This window comes from Diachasma alloeum, unplaced genomic scaffold (assembly GCF_001412515.2).
Source record: "Diachasma alloeum isolate Michigan unplaced genomic scaffold, Dall2.0 Dall_scaffold_00538, whole genome shotgun sequence".
NCBI classification, from domain to species: domain Eukaryota; kingdom Metazoa; phylum Arthropoda; class Insecta; order Hymenoptera; family Braconidae; genus Diachasma; species Diachasma alloeum.
Window position 1 is genome coordinate 152,588 of NW_021680670.1, and position 25,037 is coordinate 177,624.

The 25,037-nt window shown below is 39.1% G+C and overlaps 1 protein-coding gene across 1 annotated transcript in view; it reads right to left on the minus strand.

Annotated features, from left to right (window-relative positions):
* The window catches only part of LOC107042914, a 103,944-nt gene extending 81,284 nt beyond the window's left edge, over positions 1-22,660 (minus strand). Inside the window, exons 1-2 of the mRNA XM_015264167.2 lie at positions 22,250-22,660; positions 22,011-22,171 (exon numbers count right to left, since the gene is read on the minus strand). Of these exons, the coding sequence (XP_015119653.1) occupies positions 22,011-22,171; positions 22,250-22,327 (239 nt within the window). The 5' untranslated portion in view covers positions 22,328-22,660. The remainder of the gene's footprint in view (positions 1-22,010; positions 22,172-22,249) is intronic.
* Between the last annotated feature and the right edge of the window lie 2,377 nt (positions 22,661-25,037).

Here is a 25,037-nt window from a genome sequence, read left to right on the forward strand (position 1 = left end):
CTGTTGGGACTTGTATGAAACATATTGACAGGTCAAAACTTGTATGAAATTGGATATTGGCGCCACAATCGCGGAACTTTGGTGATGGATGATGTAATCGATGAGTCATCGGTGGGGATGTCGGCTGAGTCCTGTTGAGACTTGCATGAAATAGGATACTCGATTGGTCGCGAATTTTCTCGATGGTTCCCGACTGTTCCATGATGAATCATCCATTGGGAGTTGGAGTGGGGATAACTCGCGTACTCTGCACGATCCACACTTAATACAGAGTCAAGTTCAGTTTACTAAAGCTCAAAGCGTAGCGTGAAGTTTAACTCATGGTTTTTGAAATCGTTATAATATCGTTTTCAATAATTTTACAATTCTTCCAAATTTGCCATTACTCAGATTGCTCGAGATCATGATCGTTTCAGACGTCGAATAAGTTTATATCAAGAAATATTGAACCCTATATTATCAAAACAATGATATTTTTATGAGAAAAAGATGTGTATAATAATAAGATCAGCTCAGTTCCACCGTATTGTCTCACAGAAGAAAATTGCTCGAAATCATGATCTTAAACATTGGATAAGTTTTCATGAAAGAATATTGAACTCCCAATGGATGATTCATCATGGAACAGTCGGGAACCATCGAGAAAAATCGCGACCAATCGACTATCCTATTTCATGCAAGTCTCAACAGGACTCAGCCGATATCCCCACCGATGACTCATCGATTACATCATCCATCACGAAAGTTCCGCGATTGTGGCGCCAATATCCAATTTCATACAAGTTGTGACCTGTCAATATGTTTCATACAAGTCCCAACAGGACTAAGGGGGAACCCCCACCGCGATAACGTCATCCTTCTCGAATGTACAAGTCTCAGCAGGACTTACGGGAAACCCCCACCTCGCACATCGATCAGTCATCAGTCTGAGTGACTCACCGATATCATTCATCTTGAAAATATTCGACCATTGTTTTCACATATTTGCACGTGTTTGCATATGTTTGTAAATGTTGTTCAATGTTTGCAAATGTTGTCAAATGTTCGCAAAATGTTTGCAGAATATTTGCAAATGTTGTCAAATGTTCGCAAAATGTTTGCAGAATGATTGCAAATGTTTTCCAATGTTTGCAAATGTTTGTAAAATGTTGTCAAATGTTTGAAAATGTTTCCAAATGTTGTCAAATGTTTGCAAAATGTTTGTAAACATTGTCAAATCTTTGCAAAATGTTTGCAGAATGTTCGCAAATGTTTACAAAATGTGTGCAAATGTCGTTACATATTTGCACATGTTTAGAACTTATGGGGAGTTCCTTCACCGTACAAGTCGATGACTCATCGGTGACGTCATTCATCTCGAAATCTCTGCGATTTTGGCGGCAATATCCAATTTTATCCATGTGTCCACAGGTTTTCATAGTATTATATTTCATACAAGGGCGCCAAGACGGTTCCCCCACCATGCGAATCGATAACTTATCGATGACGACATCCGTCTCGAATCTTCCGCGGCGGTGGCGCCAATATCCCATTTTATACAAGTTTCAACAAGTCATTATATTTCATACAAGTCCCAACAGGTCTTAGAGGGATTCCTCCACCATGCGAGTCGATGAGTCATCCGTCTAGAAAATTCCATGACGGTAGCGCCGCCACTAGTATTATATTCCATACAAGTTCCACCAGGACGGTTCCCCCATCATGCGAGTCGATAACTTATCGATGACGTTATCCGTCTCGAACCTTCCACAGCTTGTGGCGCCAATATCCGATTACATGCAAGTTTCAACAGGTCATCATACAAGTCCCAACAGGTCTTAGAGGGATTCCCCCACCACGCGAGTCGATGACGTCATCCTTCTCGAACGTTCCGCGACGGTGGCGCCGCCTGGTGGCGGTGAGGAGCTTTGATCCAGAACCCGCCTAGCCTAACTACCTGCGCTCTCCATGGGAACTGCAATATCTCGTTAAATAATAAGGATACGGAAAAAAGTTCTAAAATAAAATTTATGTATTTTTAGTTTAGGGACATTTTTTATTAAGGATTTTTTCCATATCTCTCACCGTTCAGCCACAAATTCGATTCTAACAATTAAATTGTTAATAACAAATAGACGCGACCATTACCTGCAAGAACGAACTTCATATTCGCATTCAGCACTTCCAAAAACATTAATTCCCGAAATAAAAATGAATGGACCTCTCAGTGGACTAAGAACATGGGCTAGCGTATGGACTAAAATGAGAACCAAACGGCAATCGAAGAGAAAAATAAATGAACCAAAAGAAAATTTGGCGTAAACATAAAAACACTTCTATAATTGATCAAAGTATTCTAGATCCAAAAGTTTCCATTCAACAGCCAAAAAAGATAAAGGAGTAATAAATGAAACCAAAAAACAAAAAAAATGGAATGTTGTCAATTCATGAAAAATCCTGATAAGGGGCTATTTAAAAAAAAAAAACTTGAAACGAATTAAAACTCGATTTTATCTCATTTTTAAGTACAAAAAAAGAGTACTAAAATCGTCAGCATGGTTAGTATAATTGAGCAATATTTTTTCACGTCCTGTGATGATTGAATATCTACCCGAGAACACGTACTAAAGTTACTAACAATCGAGAAAAAAAATGTACATGGAAGGAAAAAAAATTGCGCCTGTAGTTCTGCTATATACGAATACTTAGTGCAATTAGTAATCAACATTTGTATTTTGTTCGCCATGCTGCGAAGTGAAAATCTGGAATGAGAAGAAAGAAGCGTAATTTCCACTTCTTACCCTATATGTCGTACGTGAAAATGAAGAAAAAAAAATAATAGCTATGATAGTAATAAGCCTTGCGAAAGCTAATCGTTGTTTTTATTTCTTTTCATTCTATTTTTCTACTTTTTTCATTGAAAAAATGAAACAAAAAAAATTGAAGGATTTTTCTAATGAATAAAGGAAAAGGCCGGGAAATTATTGGTTCGACCAACAACCGAATTCTAACCAACCCACCCGCAATGGGAGCGAGCGCAGCGAGCGACCAACAACCCAATCCACTAGTTCATTTTTGTAATATGTAGTGACTAATAACCAGTGAAAAGTTTTTCTTAAATTAAAAATAATTTATAACTCATTAAGTATTGAAAATATGGCAAAATACCAAAGCGACAATTAACATTAACAAATCACGGCAAATTTTTATAAAATTCAGAATTGATGCTACTGACTCATGTATTGAGTCAAACGGGATTTTTTTGAGTTGATCAACAAATGAATGGTTACATATACAAATTGAGTGAAAAAGTCAAAAGATTCCGATTTTTTAATCAAGTTCTTCATACATCATTTACATTTTGCATCTAAAATGAACTTTTCGGTGTTGACGGAGAATCACCTTTTCCGTGATTCAACTTTGAGCGCGCCTGGTAGCTTAAGGGTTGAAATTAGGAAAATGCCGCCACTGACTATTTTGTACGAAATTTAATGCTCCACAAATCACGTCGTATGGATTTTTATCCTATCTATTGCGTTTTCCTCAGCGTAAAGTGAAAAATACCGCGCGGACGCTTAATTTTGTAGTTTTTGAATTTTTTTAAACAATTTGCCGATCTGGGAGAATCCCAAAAACTTAATATGTGTTTCATATAATTTTTCCATATGATATGCTATGATTTTTATCCCTCTTCTATCAACCTTGATTTCGCGGTCATAATTTGAGTAGCCTAATGTGAATCATCATGAGTCAGACAGTCTGTGCGGAAAGTGACTCTTCGATTTATGTGCTCCGCAAGTCAGGTCGAATTGTGATTATGTACTTATTATAAGGATAGCCTCCAGTAAGAGGATCGACTAGACCTGATTGAGATGTACCTGATCATGCGCCAATTTTTCCCTTTAAGAAAAATACCGAAATCGATCAGGTACCCACATTCAGATCATTCCTGAGAGACCAATGTCCCTGAATCAGAGTCGGTGGAAGAGAGAGGGATTTGAATAAGTTGAAAAGCATCATAGAATTATGTATTATGCAGTTCGTGTCATGGGGTAATTATATACCCGTTACGCACACCCTTTTAGACACAGCCCTTCAGGCACTGATTGTCCAAGTGGATCACAGAGAGTTTCAGAGGAAAATGACTGTTCGATTTATGTGATTCTCAAATCACGTCAAATCATAAATATGTACTCATCATAAGGATACCCTCCAGTAAGGGGATCGACTACACCTCATTGAGGTGTACCTGATCATGAGCCAATTTTAAACTCGTATCATTTATTGATTATGGGTCACAAATGAAACTTCCAGAATTGATTAGGTATCCATATGAAAATTCACTCCTGAGGGGCCAATGTGCCTGAATTAAGTTCGATGGAAGAGAACGGGATTTGAATAAATTAACCCTCCTGAACTGGCTAGACCTCTTACGTCTCACTTGCACTGCAGTGGCGCCCTATAGGTTGAGTAGTTGGCGGCGGCGCGCCGCTCTACGCGCCAGTTCAGGAGGGTTAAGGGGAAAACTACTATGAGTTTTAAAAGTCGTGTCCTATTGAAGTGAGCTTTCTCATGTATATATGGGACATTCCATGTCAACTCAGCCACCCTGAATTTTTCGGTTTCTCAGAATCCTGAATTGACAAGCTCACAGTCAAGTACTAGATAAGTACACGCTTTTCCTAAATTTTCGATTCTTCAACATAAATTGCTTGTCTACAACATGTGTCAAAAGCTCAAATTCTTGAAAAATCATATCTCGCGAACAAATTAACGGATTTTAATAAATAAAAAACGATTTTTTTCGTTTTTTCATGTACCGTGAGTGTCCCAATTGCCGCACGGGACCCCTTTCCCGGACGCAGAGCGCTCTTAGGATAGAATTTAGCATTTATCACATTCACAGTCATCATGTGCATTTCATTTTGTTACATGCGATTGTCCAATTATTCCCCTTCAAATCACACTATTGACGAATGTTCCACGAGTTTTATACAATTATTAGAAATTAATCTACGTAAGAGTACCCATGGCTGGTCTCTGAGCTGGTGGTTGTGTAGTGCGCGAACGTTAAAAATCATCGATATTGCGTAAGGATCAAACAGCAAAATGTAAGTGAACAATTGATTTTAATAGGTTTCTAGTAGTTGAGCAACAAATTTGGAAAAAGCTGAAATGAAAAAAAGAGAAAAATAATTGTTTTTTATAGAGGAAATGTTAAATCCGGCATCTCGGACGACTGAATTCGCGATTGGAGGAGTTCCCGCACATGTGATTTCCAACCCTTAACCTCAATGTTTTTTTTCTGTCAGTCTCTTTGCTTTCATAAAGATATATTATTTTCTGAAACTCTCGTGCATTAGATAATGAAAAAATTATAAGAATAAAAATAAAAATAACGAACATAACCAATTCATCCATTTTTTTGAATCTTCTAGGCCTGGAAATACCGAAAAAAAAAGCCCGCAAATATACCAATGAGAACTTGCGGAAATCTCTGAAGACTGTCAATTCAGGAAGGACTCTGGGATGAAAAAAAAGAACTTTTAGATAATAGTTGTGGAGACGCTAATGATTCTCACAGCGCTCCCGAAAAAATCCCTCTAAATAAACCATAAACTCAAATGTTTTATTGTCTCAACGTTTTCTGTTTGTCTATTATTGTGTTGATCACAGTTTATCATTGTTGAAATAGTTATAAAATTACACTTAATATACTTTTTACAACTGATTTCCTATATTTCTCTGCCTCTATTTCACTGTGTCCGAGAATCGGGCACACGATATCCGGCAACCCGGCTAGGTCAGTTTTAGTCGTCCGAGAACTCGACCATAAGAGCTATGATGGTTTTTTATGAATATTTATCGAATTCTTCGGAATTAAAGTTGAAATCGAATGTCTTTTTGTCAAGAAATGATCAAAGATGACTCATGAACCTTCAGAATTCATAATTACAAAAAAAAACACAAATTAAATGCTATTGTCTGATAGAATATTCTTAACCGTGCGGCAATTGAGAGACACTCACGGTACTATATGAAAAAAATACACCGGTGCTGCGAGGAATAGTAATAACCTATTTTCAGAGGTATGAATTTTTCAAATTCCACTGTTACGCAGGGGCCAGTCGAAAGATCAATTAATTCTTTTTTTTCTCGATAAATAATAATAATTCTCAATGTTTTTGGGATATTTTGAAATGATACCGATATAGAGATGAGAAAAGAAATTTTTTTCCATAAAAAATTCTTCTTTTTCGACATTAACGGCTATAATTATGCAAATCACATATGAAACTCACCACCTACTCCTGTATCATACATTTTCACTCGATGGATAACGTAACTCCATTGTCAAATTGAAATGAGTAGAATATAATAGTCTTAATACCACTTAAATTGATGAACATCGATTTCGAGAAAGAAAAAATGACTTAAAAATCTTCGATTTTCATGTCAGATCGCTAGGTATATATAAGTTAATGCTTTCGTCGACTTTTCTTCGGAAAAACTTCTCCACTAGCCGCTGGTGAATATCTTTTAATTAATAATTGTCCATCTTCTCCAGGGATGAAGCAATGATTTTTTTGGAAGGCTGGAATGGCCTTCGCACTGTTGAATCTTTGTTTTAAGCTGGCCTGGATAACTTTGTGTTCTTCTTTACTATAAAAAAATACATCAAGATCTTTGAAGTGATCTTTCGCCCCGCGAAACAGACCACTAGGTGTGAGGATAGATTCTCCTTGAGTTATCTGCAGACTCCTTCGCCTCGCTCCCCTCTTCAGAACTGCGTGTTATAGTTTGGGCAGTCGATAGAGTAGAAAACCCAACAGAAGTAATTTTCTAGTTTCTTTTCAGTTTCAAAAGTTGCCTACATTGCTTAACGTATTTTGTGGGCTAGTTACTATGGCATGGCGTTCGCGTCATGTCCCACATTGTAAAACAATAATCTCTTCTCGAATAATAAATACAGTTATTGTGCATAAAATACAAAACGAAGTATAGCCATCGATTATTTACGCCCTCCACAACATTTTGGCGACCGTGACAGGACGAGTAATCATCGGATCGTGTCTATAACGATGGATAACCCCAAGAGAACTCGCGCAGCACAGCGAGCAGCGTTCACTAAGACGCACACAACGTTGACAGCAGTTCTACAATAAGATAACCCCAATATTAACAATGTCAGAGCATATTTCACTATCTTAGCAGAGAGATCGACAGAACTGCAAGAATTAAATCAAAATATTTCAGCTGAAATGGTCAACAGTGAAGCAACCACTGAAGCAGTATTGACAGCTGAATTCAATTCGTGTGACGAATACCAGCTGAAATTTCAGCAAATAAAACACGAAGTACTGCAAGTGACTGAGACAGCTCAACGTCCAGGTGTCCCCGTGTTTCACGTCAATCAAGCAGATCCAGCGACAAATCAGAGATTTAGATATCCAAAAATGGAGATTCCAAAGTTTTCTGGAGACGTGAAGGACTGGCTTCAGTTCTGGAGTTTGTTGAAGGGTATTCACGATGATGTCACTATGCCCAAGGAGCAAAAGTTTAGTTATTTGGTTCAAGGAGTTGTCGAGGGCTCAAGAGCGAGAGAGGTAATTGACAGTTTCCCACCATCGGCAGAAAATTATGATGAGGCGATATCTGCATTGAAAAATGGTTTGGGAAAAAAGAACTTCTCGTGGAAATGTATATTCGTGAGCTACTCAAACTCGCATTGAGCAATGCCTTTTACAAGGACGACAAAAGACCATTGTCAAGCACTTATGACCAATTAAAGACTCAACTCAGGGCTCTAGAGTCACTGGGAGTGATTAAAGACATGTGTGCAGCAATGCTGTATCCCCTGGTGGAGTCTTCGTGACCAGAGGAGTTACTGAGGGCTTGGCAGCGCCACTCAACATCACTACAGATCCCTGATACCCAGGTACGTCTTGCGAAATTTAATTGCCAAGGTTATGTCCGAACAGCGTATCGACATGGCAGTACACGGTTTTGACATCACTCCAGCCACCCAGCAGCAGAGTAAAAACACTAAGAACAACGACAAGAAAAAGAAAGTCAAGAGTGAGAATGGCCCCGTAGCTACAGCAGCAGGATTGCTCAACACAAAAGGTCAGACAGTGGATTCATGTATATTCTGTGAGCAAAATCACAAAAGTGACAGTTGTGAGAAAGCGAAGAAAATGACAATGGAAGAACGCGTAGAAATCGTGAAGAGCACAAATGCCTGCTTTAATTGTTTAAAAACCAATCACTCTTGTAAGTTCTGCAGATATCGCGAAAAATGTCCTTGGTGTGGTAAGAAGCACGTACTGTTGATGTGTAAGCTCGTGGGTAGTACATCAGCTGTTGAGGACAAATCCAAGGTCAAACCAACTGAACAGAATCTTGCCAGTTTTTCAACAGACATGGAAGTATTCCTTCAAACACTGAAGGTCAAACTGCTCCAAGGCAACAAGGAGAAAGTGGTTAGGGCGATCATAGATTCAGGGTCGCACCGTTCATATGTTTCAGGGCCAGTAGCAGAATTTCTAGGGTATGAAGTTGTGGAACGTCGTACTCTGATCTATTCACTGTTCGGTGGTACCCTAACACAGCCTCAAGAGCATAAGGTCTACAGAATTCATCTGAGGAACATGGATGATTCATATGCCTGCAATTTCACTGTCTGTCACCAGGACACCATCTGTCAGAACATCTCGAAAATTAAGAAAGGGCCCTGGATTAATGAATTGCATGGGAAAAATATACATCTGACTGATGTGGGACCAGGGGAACAGACCATTGAATTACTTATCGGAGCGGACGTAGCAGCTAAGCTTTACACAGGTGAAATTTTGAATCTAGACTGTGGGGTCACAGCAATAGGAACACGTTTGGGTTGGACTCTGACGGGCAAAGTAAAGTCGTATGCAGTTGACATAACTTCGACAATGACCACACTCTCGATGTTCACTCAAGATACCGATCTATCAGCCCTGTGGAGTTTGGATGTGCTGGGTATCATGGACCCTGTTCAGAGACAAACGAAAGCTGCTCATGAGAAAGAAGTTCTCGATGGTTTTTTGGAGACAACGAAGCTAAATTCAGCTGGTCGGTATGAAGTGGTGCTCCCCTGGAAGGTGAATCATCCTCCTCTGGTGGACAATTGACCCAGTGCTGAACACAGACTCAAGAAGACCATCAACACCCTCAAGTCTCTCAATTTGTTAGACGATTATCAACAAGTGTTCGATGACTGGATGCAGGAGGGTTACATTGAACAAGTTCCTGAATGTGAAGTGCCACGTGTCAGATATTATTTGCCTCATCGTCCCGTAGTAAAAGAGGGGAGTTCTACGAGAATCAGACCAGTGTTCGATGCCTCAGCACGTGGAAAGGCTGGACCATCTCTTAATGACTGTCTGGAGACTGGACCCAATCTTATCGAGCTCATCCCAAGCCTGTTGATAAGATAAGATAAGGTGTTTATTGTTTAGAAAGTTAAACAAATCATACAGAACAAAATACAAAGGTAAGAAAAAATACTTTGAGAGAAACATATGAGTTAAGTGCACGAAAAGAAAAACAGAAAAAGCTGTAACGCTGAGGTATAAATGGAAAAAGCAATTGTGAAATAGGCCAGAGATAAAGCACAGAGGTAAATACAGAGATAAGCTAAACACACGCAGTCAGCTCTGCTCTTCCCGAGAACGCAGCCAGGATCTCAGCTGGCGCTTGAAGGCCAAGGACGTGGGCAGCTCCCGAATGTCAGCAGGGATGCTATTCCACAGCTTCGAGCCACCCACAGCCAGGGAGGCTCTGTAAATATCAGTTCGGAAATTTGGTACCACAAGAGTCTGCTGTGCTAGGATGAGTCGACGAGGTCTGCTGGAGGTATATGCAGCAAAGAGTTCAACAAGGTAATCAGGATTTCTCGTGCTCAACACCTGGTACATGATAGTAGCAATGATAGAATCTCTGTATCCCGAGATGGAGAGCCACCCAAGACTACGTCTAGCAGCAGATATTGAGGCATCACGAGGCAGGCCAGTGACAAAGCGAACCGCTCTATTTATGAGACGCTGAAGCTGGAGTACTGAGCCTACACCTTGGAGGACAGCCAGGCAATAGAAAATGTGAGGAAAGATGAGGGCATTGACAAGTAATTTCCGGAGAGGTTCATCAGTATAACTCCGCAAGCAGTACAACTGATAGAATGCAGAGTTAATCCTGGAGGTGACGAGTTGAACATGATCTCTGAAGGTTAGTTTACTGTCAATGATAACCCCCAAATTCCTCACACTACCAATCAGCTCGATGGTTGCACCCTTACAACCCAGACTAGGCAATACAGCTATATCCACAGCATTGACAAATCGTCTGGCTCCCAGGAACATGGCTTTGGTCTTACTGACATTGAGCTGAAGACGATTCACGGTAGCCCACTCCTGGATCCTAGAGATATCAGCATTCAGTCGCCGAATGCCCAAGGAGAGCTCAAATGGATCGCATTCAAGATATATCTGGAGGTCATCGGCATATAGAAGATGCCGAGCTTCAATGACCGAACGGCTGATGTCGTTGATGAAAAGCGAGAAGAGTAGAGGGCCAAGGATGGATCCTTGAGGTACCCCTGCATTGGTTTCAACAAAAGAAGAAAGCCCATGTTCACCTTTCACCGCTTGAGAACGACCAGTCAAGTAAGACCGGAACCAGGCAACAGCACCAGGTGAAAGGCCTAGCCTGGTGAGTTTGGCAAGTAACAGGGAATGAGAGACTGTGTCAAAGGCTTTGGAGAAGTCGAAGAGGACCAAAATGGTAACTTGTGAGATTTCGCGAGAAAGAAGTGGGAGTCATCGCTGACATACGTAAGGCCTTTCTTTAAATCAGTATTGCCCCCGAAGAACGAGATCATTTGAGATTCCTGTGGTACAGAGATGCTGATTCTGAGAAAGTAATCGTATACAGGCATCAGCGAGTTGTTTTTGGGGTCTCAAGCAGTCCGTTCATTCTGGGAGCTACGTTGAACCTCCACATTGACTCAGCACTCAAAGATGCTCGAGCTGAGAGTGAGAAATCTGTCCTACGTAAACTAAAGGAGTCTTTTTACGTGGACAACTGCGTGATCAGTATTGACTCTCACGAAGAGGCTGGAGAGTTCCAGAGAATAAGCTCAAGGGTGTTGGAGTCCGGTGGCTTTGATCTACGAGCTTGGGAGTACTCGGGATTGAAGAAGGCAGAACCAGAATCGTCCGTGCTGGGCCTACGTTGGCATCGAGAAGAGGACACTCTGTCACTGGTCAATCCACTCGTATAGAAAGGCGAGCCATCCATCATCACGAAGAGAACGATCCTCTCATTTACTCAGCAGTTGTTTGACCCACTCAGTAGGATTTGTCCAGTTGTTATTTGCCCTAAAATCCTTCTTCAACAGGTTTGGGCTGAGAGTCTCGACTGGGATGTCAGAGTCGATGATGATGTTCGTGATGCCTTTGTTCTCTGGATGGACCAATTGACTTGGCTCAAAGTGAAGATCCCACGCTGGCTATTCAAAGTGGAGGAGGAAGCATCCAGAATTTCTCTTCATGCATTCGTAGATGCAAGTAGCTTGGCCTACGCAGCTGTAATTTTTGCCAGAGTAGAGAGCAACAACCGCGTTGAAGTCGAGTTCGTCAGTGCAAAAGCAAGAATTTTTCCTAAAGAAACCACAATACCTCGACTTGAATTGCTGGCAGCAACGGTGGGAGCAAGGCTGATGCACTCGGTGGTCTCTGCTGTTCCAGATTTACATTGTGAGTTGTATTATTGGACAGACTCCAGTACAGTACTAACCTGGATACAAAGGAATAAACAGTGGGCAACCTTTGTCTGGAATCGTATCCAGGAGATTCGCCAATTGACGGATCCAGAGCAGTGGTCCCATGTACCTGGAGTCTCCAATCCAGCAGACTTGGCATCGAGGGGCTGCACAGCTAAACAATTGGTGGATTCAATCTGGCATCGGGGACCAGAGTGGTTAAAGTTGCCTCCTGAACAGTGGCCTCGAGCAGTTGAACCTGTTGATGAGAATGAGGTCAACATGGAGATGAAAAAGGCCACTAAGACGCTCAAGACCCCAAAGACTGCTATAACATTGATCACTGCCTCCAATTCATCGCAGTTGAACCCAGAGAACAGACCTCTTGGTATTTGAGGAAGTATTCGATGTACTCTCAAATCATTCGTCTCGTTGCTTGGACTCTACGATTTGTCAACAACTTTAGGAACAAAGAAAAGATCCGCATCCAGTCGTTGACAGTGCAAGAACTACAGTCAGCAGAGTATGCAGTCTTCAAAATGGTACAGTTTGAGTGTTTTGATGGGGAGAAAGATCCTCGTCTAAGTGATCTGGTGGTTTGCAGAGACGAGATGGGTCTCTTACGACTCAAGACACCAGTAGCATATCGTGACGACTCCATGGGCTTCCGGTGTCCAGTGATTCTGGATCGTAGACATTTGTTGGTGAACAGGTTGATTGAAGATTGTCATCTAGAACTCAAACATGGTTCCATCGATACCACTCTCAATAAACTAAGGGAACGAGTGTGGATATTATCCAGCAGACGAGCGGTACAATCAGTTGTGAGGAATTGTGCGAGGTGTAAGAGATATACTGCCAAGAGACTGGAATCTATCTCAATACCTCTTCCAGAAAATCGAGTGAGAGATGCAAGTGCCTTCGAAGTTTCTGGTGTTGATTTGGCAGGTCCACTGTTTCTCAGAAATGGAAGCAAGAGCTGGATTATCTTGTTTACCTGCGCAGTCTACCAGGCCATTCACCTGGAATTGGTGTCTACCCTCTCTACGGACTCCTTTTTGGAGGCACTCAGATGATTTATAGCTCGTAGAGGATGTTCTGCTGTGTTATATAGTGATAATGGCACTAACTTCATTGGTGCATCCAATGCTCTGAGAAATTTGGACTGGGGAACGATCATAACTCAGGGAACTTCAACACGTATTGACTGGCGGTTCAACCCTCCCTCAGCAGCCTGGTGGGGTGGATGATGGAAGCGAATGGTGAGAATGGTGAAGGATCTCCTGAAAAGAATGTTGGGAAAGGCTTCCCTCACCTTCGAGGAAATATCCACCATCCTCTGTGACTGTGAGACGATCATCAATGCACGTCCTCTCACCTACCTAGCAGAAGACCCCCAACAGCTCGTACCTCTGTCTCCAGATATGTTTCTCAGCGATCTTCCTGATTATGGAGTACCTGACCTTAATAAGGTGAACTCCAGAGGTTACGAGAGGAACTACGTTCACGATTTCGAATCGAATACCTTGGACAATTGAAGCAACATGGGGTCACCAAGCACCAGCTGTCATCAAGATCAAGGAAGGAGACGTTGTGTTCGTGGGGAGTGACAACGTTAAGAGGCTGGAATGGCCTCTTGCTCGAGTCGATCAAGTATTCCCAGGAAAGGATGGGGAAATTCGAGTTGTCAAACTCAAGACAGCAAATGGTTATGTCACGAGACCCATACAGAAGCTGTATCCATTGGAGATGTCAATGAGCGAGACTGAGAAAATTCTCCGAGCTTCAGACGCTGAGCCAGAGACCTGGCATACAGTGCCTCTGGCCTCTAAAGTTCGTCCTGCTGGCACCGAGAAGAAGAAGAAATTGGAAACCAAAGCTGCTGAAGTCCTGCCAGGAGTGGAGGATCGCAAGGTGCTAACTAGAAGTGGACGAGTGGTAAAAAAAACCCCGAGACTGATAGATTGAAAGGGGGTTGAGTTGAAAGTCTATGTTTTTGTTTCCATATATTCAAAGGTTTAAATTTAAAGGTTTATTAGTTGAATTGTCTAGCTGACAATCCAAGGTGGGAGAGGTGTTATAGTTTGGGCAGTCGATAGAGTAGAAAACCAAACAGAAGTCATTTTCTAGTTTCTTTTCAGTTTCAAAAGTTGCCTACATTGCTTAACGTATTTTTTGGGCTAGTTACTATGGCATGGCGTTCGCGTCATGTCCCACATTGTAAAACAATAATCTCTTCTCGAATAATAAATACAGTTATTGTGCATAAAATACAAAACGAAGTATATCCATCGATTATTTACACTCTCCACAACACTGCGCCTACTCCATCACATGCCGTTTTACCATGTGCAGTCGCATGATAATGAGCTTCCGCTTCAATTCTAAAATCATCTTTGTGGGACAAAAGATTTGCGATTTGGTACCGATTCTTATAATGTTTCGCAGCTCCATCAGTAACATGAAGTAATTTTGTCACCACCTCACACTTTTCTTATGTGCTCTATCAAAATCTTTTGCATCACGTAAACCGCAGCAGTATCGTGGACAAGACTATCAGATAGAAGGACTAGACTTCGATGGCGAATATCACTCCACTGACGATAATAATAGACCACTAGATGTACAGTGCAATGGTCATTATTATAATGAAATGATTAAGCTGCGTCCTGAGAATCGAAGGAATAATTCTCAGAGAAATCACACTGAACCAGAATCTCTCTTTCAACTAAAGTTTCCTTTCGCTCTTTCACATAGGCGGTTTGCTCAGTGGCAATGAAATTACGAGATTTCAACGCTTTTAATCGTTCACAAAGTAAATCAATGAATTCACTTGCTGGAAGTTTCTGCAATGTTGCTCTATCCACAGTTTGCCACGTTTTGAATTCCACAGGTTCAATCATAGCGTAGTTACAAAATAATTTTTTTAATTCAAGTGATAGCACATCAACTCGCGGACAGTTTTGGCATTCATCTAAATGGCACGTAGGCATTGGATTGGAACATATGAGCTTCGCGAAACAATCTTTGTAGTTCGTAAGAGAAGAAATTGAATCTTCTGTGAGAGTGGAAATATTGATGGCATCCAACATCAATTTGCAGTTTTGGTGGTACGTATAGACGCAGACAACGTGCGTCCCACTCGTTCCTGCCAATACACAATGTTTCGGTCTCAACTCCGCAAACTTACTGAAACCCCACAGGAGATTCCGGATGAAAAGTTTCATATTGTTGATGCAGATCTGCCAAACTTTCAAGTACCAGCCTTTTCTGTATAATTTTCTTCTCGTCGTTGATTTTAACGGATACTTTATCTTTGATTCCTGGCATAATTCGACTGTTATTCTCGAAAAACGTATGGACTTTCTCAATAGTTTCATCGGGTAATGATTTTCCTGCTTTTGCGACGCGATTTCTCTCAATTTTTCGCTCTCTGAGCCATGTGTCTCGTGGCTCCAAATTCTTCACTCACTTTTCGAGTATTCCATAACAATGGAGCGACTGTCAAAATTTGTAGACGTTCAGCGTATCCCTCCGTACTCTTAAATTTTTCTTTCAGGCCATTCAACATTTCTTCCAGCTCAACTTCTCAACGAGAACGTGAATATTCTACTGTTCTCCTGCTCACTTCTTGGTCTGAATCTTCATCTACTGAGAAATTGTTGATTTCCATTGGGTTATTGAATGCTTCGTTGAATCCATTATTATTATGATCAACTGAATGGAAAGAATTACCAGATCTCAATGAACTGTTTGTGATGTTACCGATAGAAATGTCCGCCACGAATGGTGTAAGATTTGAAGAGTACCCGGAAGAATCATCGGAGCCTCCAGTCGCTGTTGAATCAGATATCGGAGGGAAGGCTTCGATGTGTGGATGAAAATTAGAGGGTGATGGGCTAGGAATATAAGTGGCAGCTTTCTTTGTACAGTTGATACACAGTCGTGCATTCGCCGGCAAGGATGGAAATTTTTTCCGTAACGATTCCAAAATTACACGTAGACCTTTTCCAATGTGACCTCTCCCTCCAGGGGCGCGCATTGGACTAGCATATCTCTCGGCATGGGGTATCTTATGAAAAAAAAAATGAGTTGATCAGATCTATCGATAGATTAATATTAGATTAATGCAGCCATCAATCTGGAATTAATAATGAAGACTACTGAATCTATTCCACCATTCTCATAAATGGTCCGTTTATCTCAGAAGGGAGTGATTTCAGAAGAACATGTGGTGACTCTATATTTAGCGCTCAACAAGTCCACAACGACTGTATGTACACATTCTTTCATGAATGTACTCGTGACTATGATAATTTATTATCCATTGAAAAATAAAAATGAACTCCTATTTTATAACTTCTCCATTGACACATTACAGACAAAGTACCTACCTCGTTCCAAACTGACGAACAACTGACGGAGAATAACGATTCAGTCAATTTCTAGAGGAAATTTACACACTGAACAGAGAATAAGGGATGATGTTGCAGGAGCAGGAGTCTCAGGACGACTAATTAGATTCGTACTCATTGTAACTCTTGGAGGTTGTATAGAAACACGATTCCACGAAAGATGTAGTTTTTCAGACCGCTTACCTCCTCCTTCACCTTTCATCCCCCATGACAGCGAATTATATTGTGTTGATAATTTGTGAAACATCGCAATCCGATTGAAAGTGTACGACAAATACAAGGTCTTCTTCCAAGAACAATCAGACGTTTAATTTTCCTGGCTGCGTGTCGTATTATTTTTCATTCCTTTACGCTCATCAAGGACGAGAGTTGACGCTGGCTGAGTCAATGATACAGTGGAAAAATTGGACACGTGGGATTCGAACCCGACTGAACGAATTGCGAGTTCTTCGGCCTATTGACTGAGCTATTGCAGGCTTTCGATTTCTATGACATCTTCATAACGACTTAAGAATTTATCAACATCGGTATTTAATTATTGACATTGCTAACATCACTATTGAAAATTTCTATCTGAAATTCCCGGTGTACTTTCCCGAAATTTTTAGCAAATTTAATTTCTACTGAAATCTCAAGAAATTTCTATAAACTATGAATTTCAATTGCATTTTCTCCTGAAAATGAGTGACAAATCAGGAAATTCCCTTAAATATATACATGAATTTTCAGGACATCAACACTGAATGCGATTTAGGGGGAAAAAATCATGAAATTTCTGATTTCAGAACAAATTCATTGGAATTTCAAATTAATTCAGGAATTTTCGTCTTTGTGGTAGTTAAAATTCTGGAATTCCACTGAATTTTCAGTGAAACCTGAAATTTCATTTTTTTCTCTAACAGAGTAGGGATCTGATGAGAAAATTTATGGGTTTTGGATAGCAGTCTTCCCCAAACTCACTGTTCATTATTCAAAATAATCTTAAAACAATTATGCTCCTCCTATTTTTAGGGCTGCAACATAGTTATATCATTAGCTCTGTGGATGATTCACCATACGAGTATAAGTGATGAATTGGCAATGTGATTTTACTAATTATAGCCGTTAATGTCGAAAAAAAAAATTTATGTAAAAAATTTTTTTTCTCATCTATATCGATATCACATTTCAAAATATTCTGAAAAAATTGGGGATTATTATTATTTATCAAGAGAAAAGAGAATCAATTGATTTTCGACTGGCCCCTGTGTAAAAGTGGAATTTGAAAAATTAAAACCTCTGAAAAAGGGTCATTACTCGTCCTCACAGTACTGGCGTATTTCTTTCGAATAGTAGATGAAAAAAGAAAAAAAATCGTTTTTTATTTATTAAAATCCGTCAATTAGTTCGCGAGATATGATTTTTCAAAAATTTGAGCTGTTGACGGATGTTGTAAACAAACAATTGATGTTGAAGGAACAAAAATTTACGGAAAACATGTACATACGTAGTACCTGACTGTATGTCAATTCAGGGTGACTGAGTTGATATGCAATGTCCCATATATATATATGAGGTATTCCATACCAAATAAGTCAACGGCTGACCCTCACCCTCTTGAAAATTGATGGCGTTTTTTTCCACGATTGGGGGGTTTGAAAAACTATCAAATTTTTTAAGATTTTTTTGACAGCCCAGTTCGAAGATATTTTTTTTTTCAAATTGTTCGTTTTTTTTACAATAACTCGAGTTCTATTCATCCGATTTCGATTTATTAGGGATCAAAATTTTCCATTTTTTACCACCTATAAGAATGTTTTTTGTCCAAATTTTTTCCAATCTCTAGATGCTTGAAATAACGAATTTTCGAGAAAAAAAAGTTGAAACACTTGAATTTGGTTAATTACGTCACGGTTGATTATTGTAATTTTTTTGTAGTAATTCCTATTATCAAAACAAAAATTTTGAGCCGTCATACATGTTGGGTTTCGTCTTAGATCTATTTAATTTTTAATTTTTTTATACTCAAAATTCCGCGAATTCGGTCAAAATACCCCAAAATCTCATTGGTTGACTCTGATTATAAACAGTATGAAGTAAATTGAAATAATGAAAATTTAAATATTTTTTTTCCGAAAATTCGTTGTTTTGAGCATCCAAAAGATTGGAAAATTTTTTTTAAAAAACATTCTTATAGGTGGTGAAAAATAGAAAGTTTTGCTTCCTAATAAATCGAAATCGGATGAGTCGAACTCGAGTTATTGTAAAAAAAACGGAACAATTTGAAAAAAATCATATTTCCGAATTGGGCTGTCAAAAAAATCTGAAAAATTTGAGAGATAGTTTTTCAAGCCTCCTAATCGTAGAAAAAATCGCCATCAATTTTCAAGAGGGTGAGGATTAGCCGTTGACTCATTTCTGTGGTTCCCGGTAGCTTAGTCGGTAAGAGTGCGCGGCGCGTATCTGGGAGACCCGGGNGCGGCGCGTATTTGGGAGACCCGGGTTCGTTTCCCGGCTGGGTGAAGCGGAAATTTTTTCTCTCTAAATTCTAATTCTCTTAGAATTTTATATATATATGTACTGAATAATACCGTAATATGTATATATATGTATATATATAACTGAATAATTACGGCAAAAAAAATTGTTAATTGTTCATTTGCTCCCCAGATGCTTAGAATGTTAAAAATAGTCCAGGGCCTCCTATTTTTGAACTACAGAGAGTTTTTTCTTTCAACATTTTTGAAAAAATGTGTACAATACCAATTACGAATTAGTTTTTTGAAATTCGAGTCCTACACAGCTAATTTCGTTTTGTTTAATATAAAAATTTACGCCATTCATGTAAAATAGACCGAAAAATTATCTTTAAAATATTTGAAATATATTCTCGATTCTTTCAGAAACATTTTTCAGGCCATTTTACATGAATGGTGCAATTTTCTATTCAAAAAATAACGAAATTAGCTGTGTAGTTGAATTTAAAAAAACTAATTCGTAACTGTGATTGCACACATTTTTTCAAAAGGTTTGAAAAAAAAGTCATCTCTGTAGCTGAAAAATTGAAGTGCCTGGACTGTTTTCAACATTTTAGGCGTTTGCGGGGATAACGAACAATAAACAATTGACTTCTCTGCACTAGTTATTCGTTTTTACACGTATGTAATTGAGAAATCTTATTCCAATAGCTCGCGACTTTTAAAACACGGTAATCTCCCCTTAAAATGTATCATAGAATTTTGTATTATCCGTTTTAAGTCACGGAGTAATTATTTACTCTTCATATGGCCATGGCATAAAGCCATGCCCTGATTGTGCATGTAAATGACCATGACTCAGACAGTTTGAGCGAAAAATGACTTCGATTTGTCTCTCAGGAGTGAATTGTAATATGGATACTTATTCAATTCAGGTAGTTTTATTTGCGACCTATAATCAGTAAATAATTTAAGAGAAAAATTGACGCATGATCAGGTACATCTCAATCAGGTCTAGTCGATCCTCTTAATGGAGGGTATCCTTATGATGAGTACATAATTACGATTCGACCTGATTTGGGGAGTTCATAAATCGAAAAGTCATTTTTTTCTTGAACTCTCTGAGTTATGATGATTCACATGGACAAATAGTCCATGGCTCTGGGCCTGAAGAGTACATAAGTACTCTGTGGATCGTATCGGATAGCACAAGACTTTGCGATGCATCTTTCGTTCCTTAAATCCTCCGGTCCCTCCTCGCCCTCTCTGTGACGCTAATTCAGGGTCATAGACTTTTTTGGGTTGATGGGTTGTCGATAGTTATTGTGATGAACCCATAATCATGATTGGAGTTGATTTGAGAATCACATAGAATGATGACGCATTGATTAGGCTAATTCTTTGCACCCAATAATTTTGAAGCAATCAGCCGTCACGACTCTTGTCGCCACCTTTTCAATCACCTTTCTGAGAACAATAGACTTTTCGTGACATTACAAAAAAAAAAAATTTACACATGTATATTCTATCAAACCGCTCAATTTATAGTTTCAAGAATTCGCAATTATTTCACGTGCAATTTACCGAGCCGATACTTTTTTTCTGTGGTACATAAAAAGCACATAATTAGTAGACAGAGGTCCACCAATTAAACCGCCCAAATTGTGCTTCCAATATTGACTCTCTCATTTCCACAAAATTCATGGGATCTAGAAAATATTTCCGTTGGTACAAAAATGACACATAATTAGTCGATAACGCAATATGAATCAAACAATCATGATTTTGAACCCAAACTGTTAGATGCAATTTTTAAAAGACCTAAGTGAGTACAAACATTTTTTTGTTCAGTACATAAAAAGCACATTATTAACACATTATTAACCGCCACTCGAAACCCCGTAATGGTGACCGTGTTTCACCAATTTCACGGGGGTTCGTAAGAGCTACAATCTCACCAAATTTCAATATACTATCTAAATTTCTGTAAAGATCTATAAAAATTTTCCGAAAAATTCGCACACACATCCGGACATAAATGTGTACGTCCACGTGAAAAGGGCCCACTTTGTCGCATCTAGTTTCCGAGATATTCACGTTTTTCTCTCCACATCTCCCATTTAAACCAATGTTAAATTGTTTTTTTGGTCGTCTATACTGACGTCAGTTTTCATTCTATCGGGTTGATTTTGGGCTCAAAATGTGAGAAATCTGATCAAGATTATCGGAATATACATAACTCCAATACCGTCAAAGTGGGCCCTTTTCATGTGGACGCCCACAAATACACATATTTTCTTAAAAAATCTCATCTTCACGTTTCATGACATTCTACGATATTTCCAGGCAAAATTAGAAGATCGTCAAAATCAACAATTATGAAGCTTCTATACGAAACAAAATGAGCAAACCGAAAAAATAAATTTTCCTATGATCTAACTGAAATAATCGACAGTATCTCTAGTTTTATTCTACGCAATCTAACGAATATTTTGAAAAAAAAATTAAATCGGAGAAAAATTCTGATGCAAAGTGCATTTCAAAGATGAAAACAAGAAAAACAAAGTTTTTTTTCCTACTTTTTAAGTACCCCATGATATGTCAAGAGTAATTTGATAGCTATTTTCCTCAACCGAAAACTGTTGAGTTTTCTGGCCGAAATTCTAAGGACAAAATAACCCCCCCCCCCATGTGCCTCAAGCATTGAAAATTAATGTGGATATTACCATCAACAAAAGTATACATCCTGTTGAGCTGCAGCTTCAAGATTACGGTTTATCCCTGGAAAACAGGTTTTTCTTACGATTGTCCCCTGGTTTTCATAGATAATGTTTATAATATTTCCCAGCTATTGAAAAAAATTCTAACTAGTTGTACTACACAGTTTATGGATTCTCCCGAACTCCGTGTTTTCATCTTATGAGAAAACGGCTCTTATGATGTTCTTGGAAAACAAATCTGTGGTAAATTGATAAATTCCGAATATGGTGAATTTTCTTGTAACATTTTCTAGTACATAGTTTTTGCGAAATTCAACTCTAAAAAATGGAAATTTCGTGAAATCATTTCTGATTTGATTCAAACAATTTATCGACAAATGATTTCTTATTTGACTCAAATAGTTATTGCTGCCTTCATCAACATATGAAGATAGAATAACTCAATCACTTAAGAGAATTCAATAAATTGAGTCATTTAGAGTGTTTTCCGAAAATCCATAGGGACCAACTTTTTGGTGGTATTGTCTAGGGACATACTTTAAACGATCACAACATTTTGATGGAAATGTATTTTTGTAACGGAGAATGTTAAATGGAAGCGAATAGGATGAATGAAGAATGGTTCATCAGCTATAATAAAATTTACTTGAATTGTGGTAGATGATGTGCTTGCTGGTGATTAATCAAGAGTTCTGGTGATGGTCCCCGTCTTCCAGGACACTTCCATTCCAGCTTCAAACACTGATTGTTACATTCCAGACTATCAATCATGACAAGAATATCTTCGGAATCCAATGACCAGTATTCCTACACGAAAACTACTATAAATTTGAGGAATGCCAACTCGAGTATGATCTAGTTTCACTCTACATCATAAAACTATACCTTGGATTCAACTCCATATTTCTCATCATCAGAACACTCAATTGCCCACTCGTGTTCGCCCATTTCCGGTTTGTACATAAAAAATTTTCAACAACAATCTACGGTGACAAAAAATATTTTTTCAAGGTTATTCATTATTCTACATTTCAAAATATTCACACCGGGTTCATCAAAATATTCCTCAATACTCTATAGTATTGAAAAACTCCCAAAAATTCATCAGAATACGATATAAAATTGTGATTTCATTAAAAGAACATTCAAATCCATTCAACTCGTATGTTGGGAGCACCAACAATGACAATTTCCCTTCCCTTATTTTCCTATCCTATCATAAAGAATATATAGGCCAACTGACGGTCTGTTCCGTTTGTAGCTACCACAACTTTGGCCGGAGATTATAGGGGAGATGAGTAGGGCCAATGTAAAGTCGGAGATTATAGGGGAGATGACAGGGCCAATGAAAAGTGTTCAACAACGAAAATCGAAGCGGAGGCGCATGGACTACGATGGAGCGTAAGGAACTGTTGGTATGATAGGGCCCGAGCATAAATTTGTCGATAACCGGAAAGGGGTTCTCAATACGGTAGCTCCTCGCATTTTGTAATAATTGTCAGGAATGTAAAATCGAACATATTATAATCAATAGTATAATGAATGCAGAATCTAATGATCTAAAAGTCTTTTCCTTTTTCTCGACATATTTATCATTGACACGTAGGTCAAAAAATTCATAGAAAATCCCAGCGCTGTCGCTGGAAAACTCTATAGTTTTCCTGTGATTCTATTGAATAATTGTGCAGATTTTGTTTTTTTTTTACTATAGTAATGTTCGATTATATATATTTATTCCACCCCTGAGTGACAAAGGAATATGTATCGCGCTCGCTCCCACTCATTGTCGTCTCCGTCACGCTGTCACGTGCCCGTCCTCCGCCGACATTAACGAGTGAGAAAGAAAATGGAGAAGAAGGAGAGAGAAAACATTCCAACTCGTTTGAAACGGTTGGAACGTTTTCGTTGTTCTCCAGCGATCTACACATAATGGGATTAATTCAATAATAGATTAATGAATAAGATTTTTCGCAGATTATTGCGAGATTTAAATGAATGGTTTGCCTCCTTCAGTGACCATAAAAAATTGTCTCCAATCGACAATATCTCCCGATGGAATGGAACGATGTGAATGAATCAAGTATCAATTTGAATCTTTAAAAAATTAATCCAGAGTGAAAAAAAATCCCGGCATTCCATTCTGAGATTTCTCGCAGAGAAATTGTCTGTGTTTACCGAGAAAAAAAAAACGTTGTTCCTAGGAATCGATGTGTCTTTTTTAGGCAGCTGCATTTCTGAAATGCAATGAGCAAGCAATGTTAAAATTGAGTCATTTTGTAAAAAATTTCCAGTGACATGATCCTGAAAATCAAAGGAAAGTTTTGAATTCAGGACTGATATCTGTAGGTTTCAGTAATATTTTCGCGGAAATTCCGGGAACATTGATTGGGAATTTTTATCGCGTTGCCGTAATACGGAAATTTCAAGGAATTTCGTCATAGCAAATTAAAAATTTCTATAAATTTCAGTCCAATTATATGTGTACGTCCACGTGAAAAGGGCCCACTTTGTCGCATCTAATTTCCGAGATATTCACGTTTTTCTCTCCTCTCCATTTATCCCAAAGTTAAATTGATTTTTTGATCTTCTATACGGACGTCACACGGAGAAAAATAAATCGGTAAAAGTCTTGNATCGCGTTGCCGTAATACGGAAATTTCAAGGAATTTCGTCACAGCAAATTAAAAATTTCTATACATTTCAGTCCAATTATATGTGTACGTCCACGTGAAAAAGGCCCATTTTATCCCATCTAATTTCCGAGATATTCACGTTTTTCTTTCCACTCCATTTATTCCATTGTTAAATTGATTTTTTGATCTTCTATACGGACGTTACACGGAGAAAAATAAATCGGTAAAAGTCTTGCGATCGCAAGGAGTTTCCCGAAGATCCCCATTTTTCATGCACGAAGAACAATGAAGCTTTTTGGAATCTTCGGGAAATTCTATCCTATCCTACTCAAGTAGGAGCGGAGGAATGCATTTTCAAAAGCGCGGAGTAACCCCGAATGGTTCACCGGCATCGAGTGAGCGCGGAGGGGCTCCACCGATTAGAAAATTCATTTCTCCTCCCCCCCGTGCCCACCTAATTGCGAAGAGGGAATGAACGCAACATCTATCGATCGAGANTAGGAGCGGAGGAATGCATTTTCAAAAGCGCGGAGTAACCCCGAATGGTTCACCGGCATCGAGTGAGCGCGGAGGGGCTCCACCGATTAGAAAATTCATTTCTCCTCCCCCCCGTGCCCACCTAATTGCGAAGAGGGAATGANGAGTTCGACGGAGAATTAAATTTTCCATCAATTAACTTTCTTTCATCCCTTAATCTTTGTAACAAAAAAATATAAACTGCCATGAAACTCAGGTGCCAATAAGAAAACTAATTCTTTCGCAGCGCACACTGACTTTTCACTATTCGCCCGCGACATAAAAATTCACCTTTCCCCTCCTAATTAAGATTAAGGGATGAAAAAACGGCAGTTCGACGGAGAATTAAATTNTTTCCGACGTCGAGTGACCCCGGAGGGGCTCTCCCGATTGGAAAATTCATTTCTCCCACTATAATTAAGATGATGGAATGAAACCGACGCCGATCGATAGAAAATTAAATTCTCAATAAAGGACAGCGGTTTCATTACTTAATCTCAAGTAGGAGCGGAGGAATGAATTTT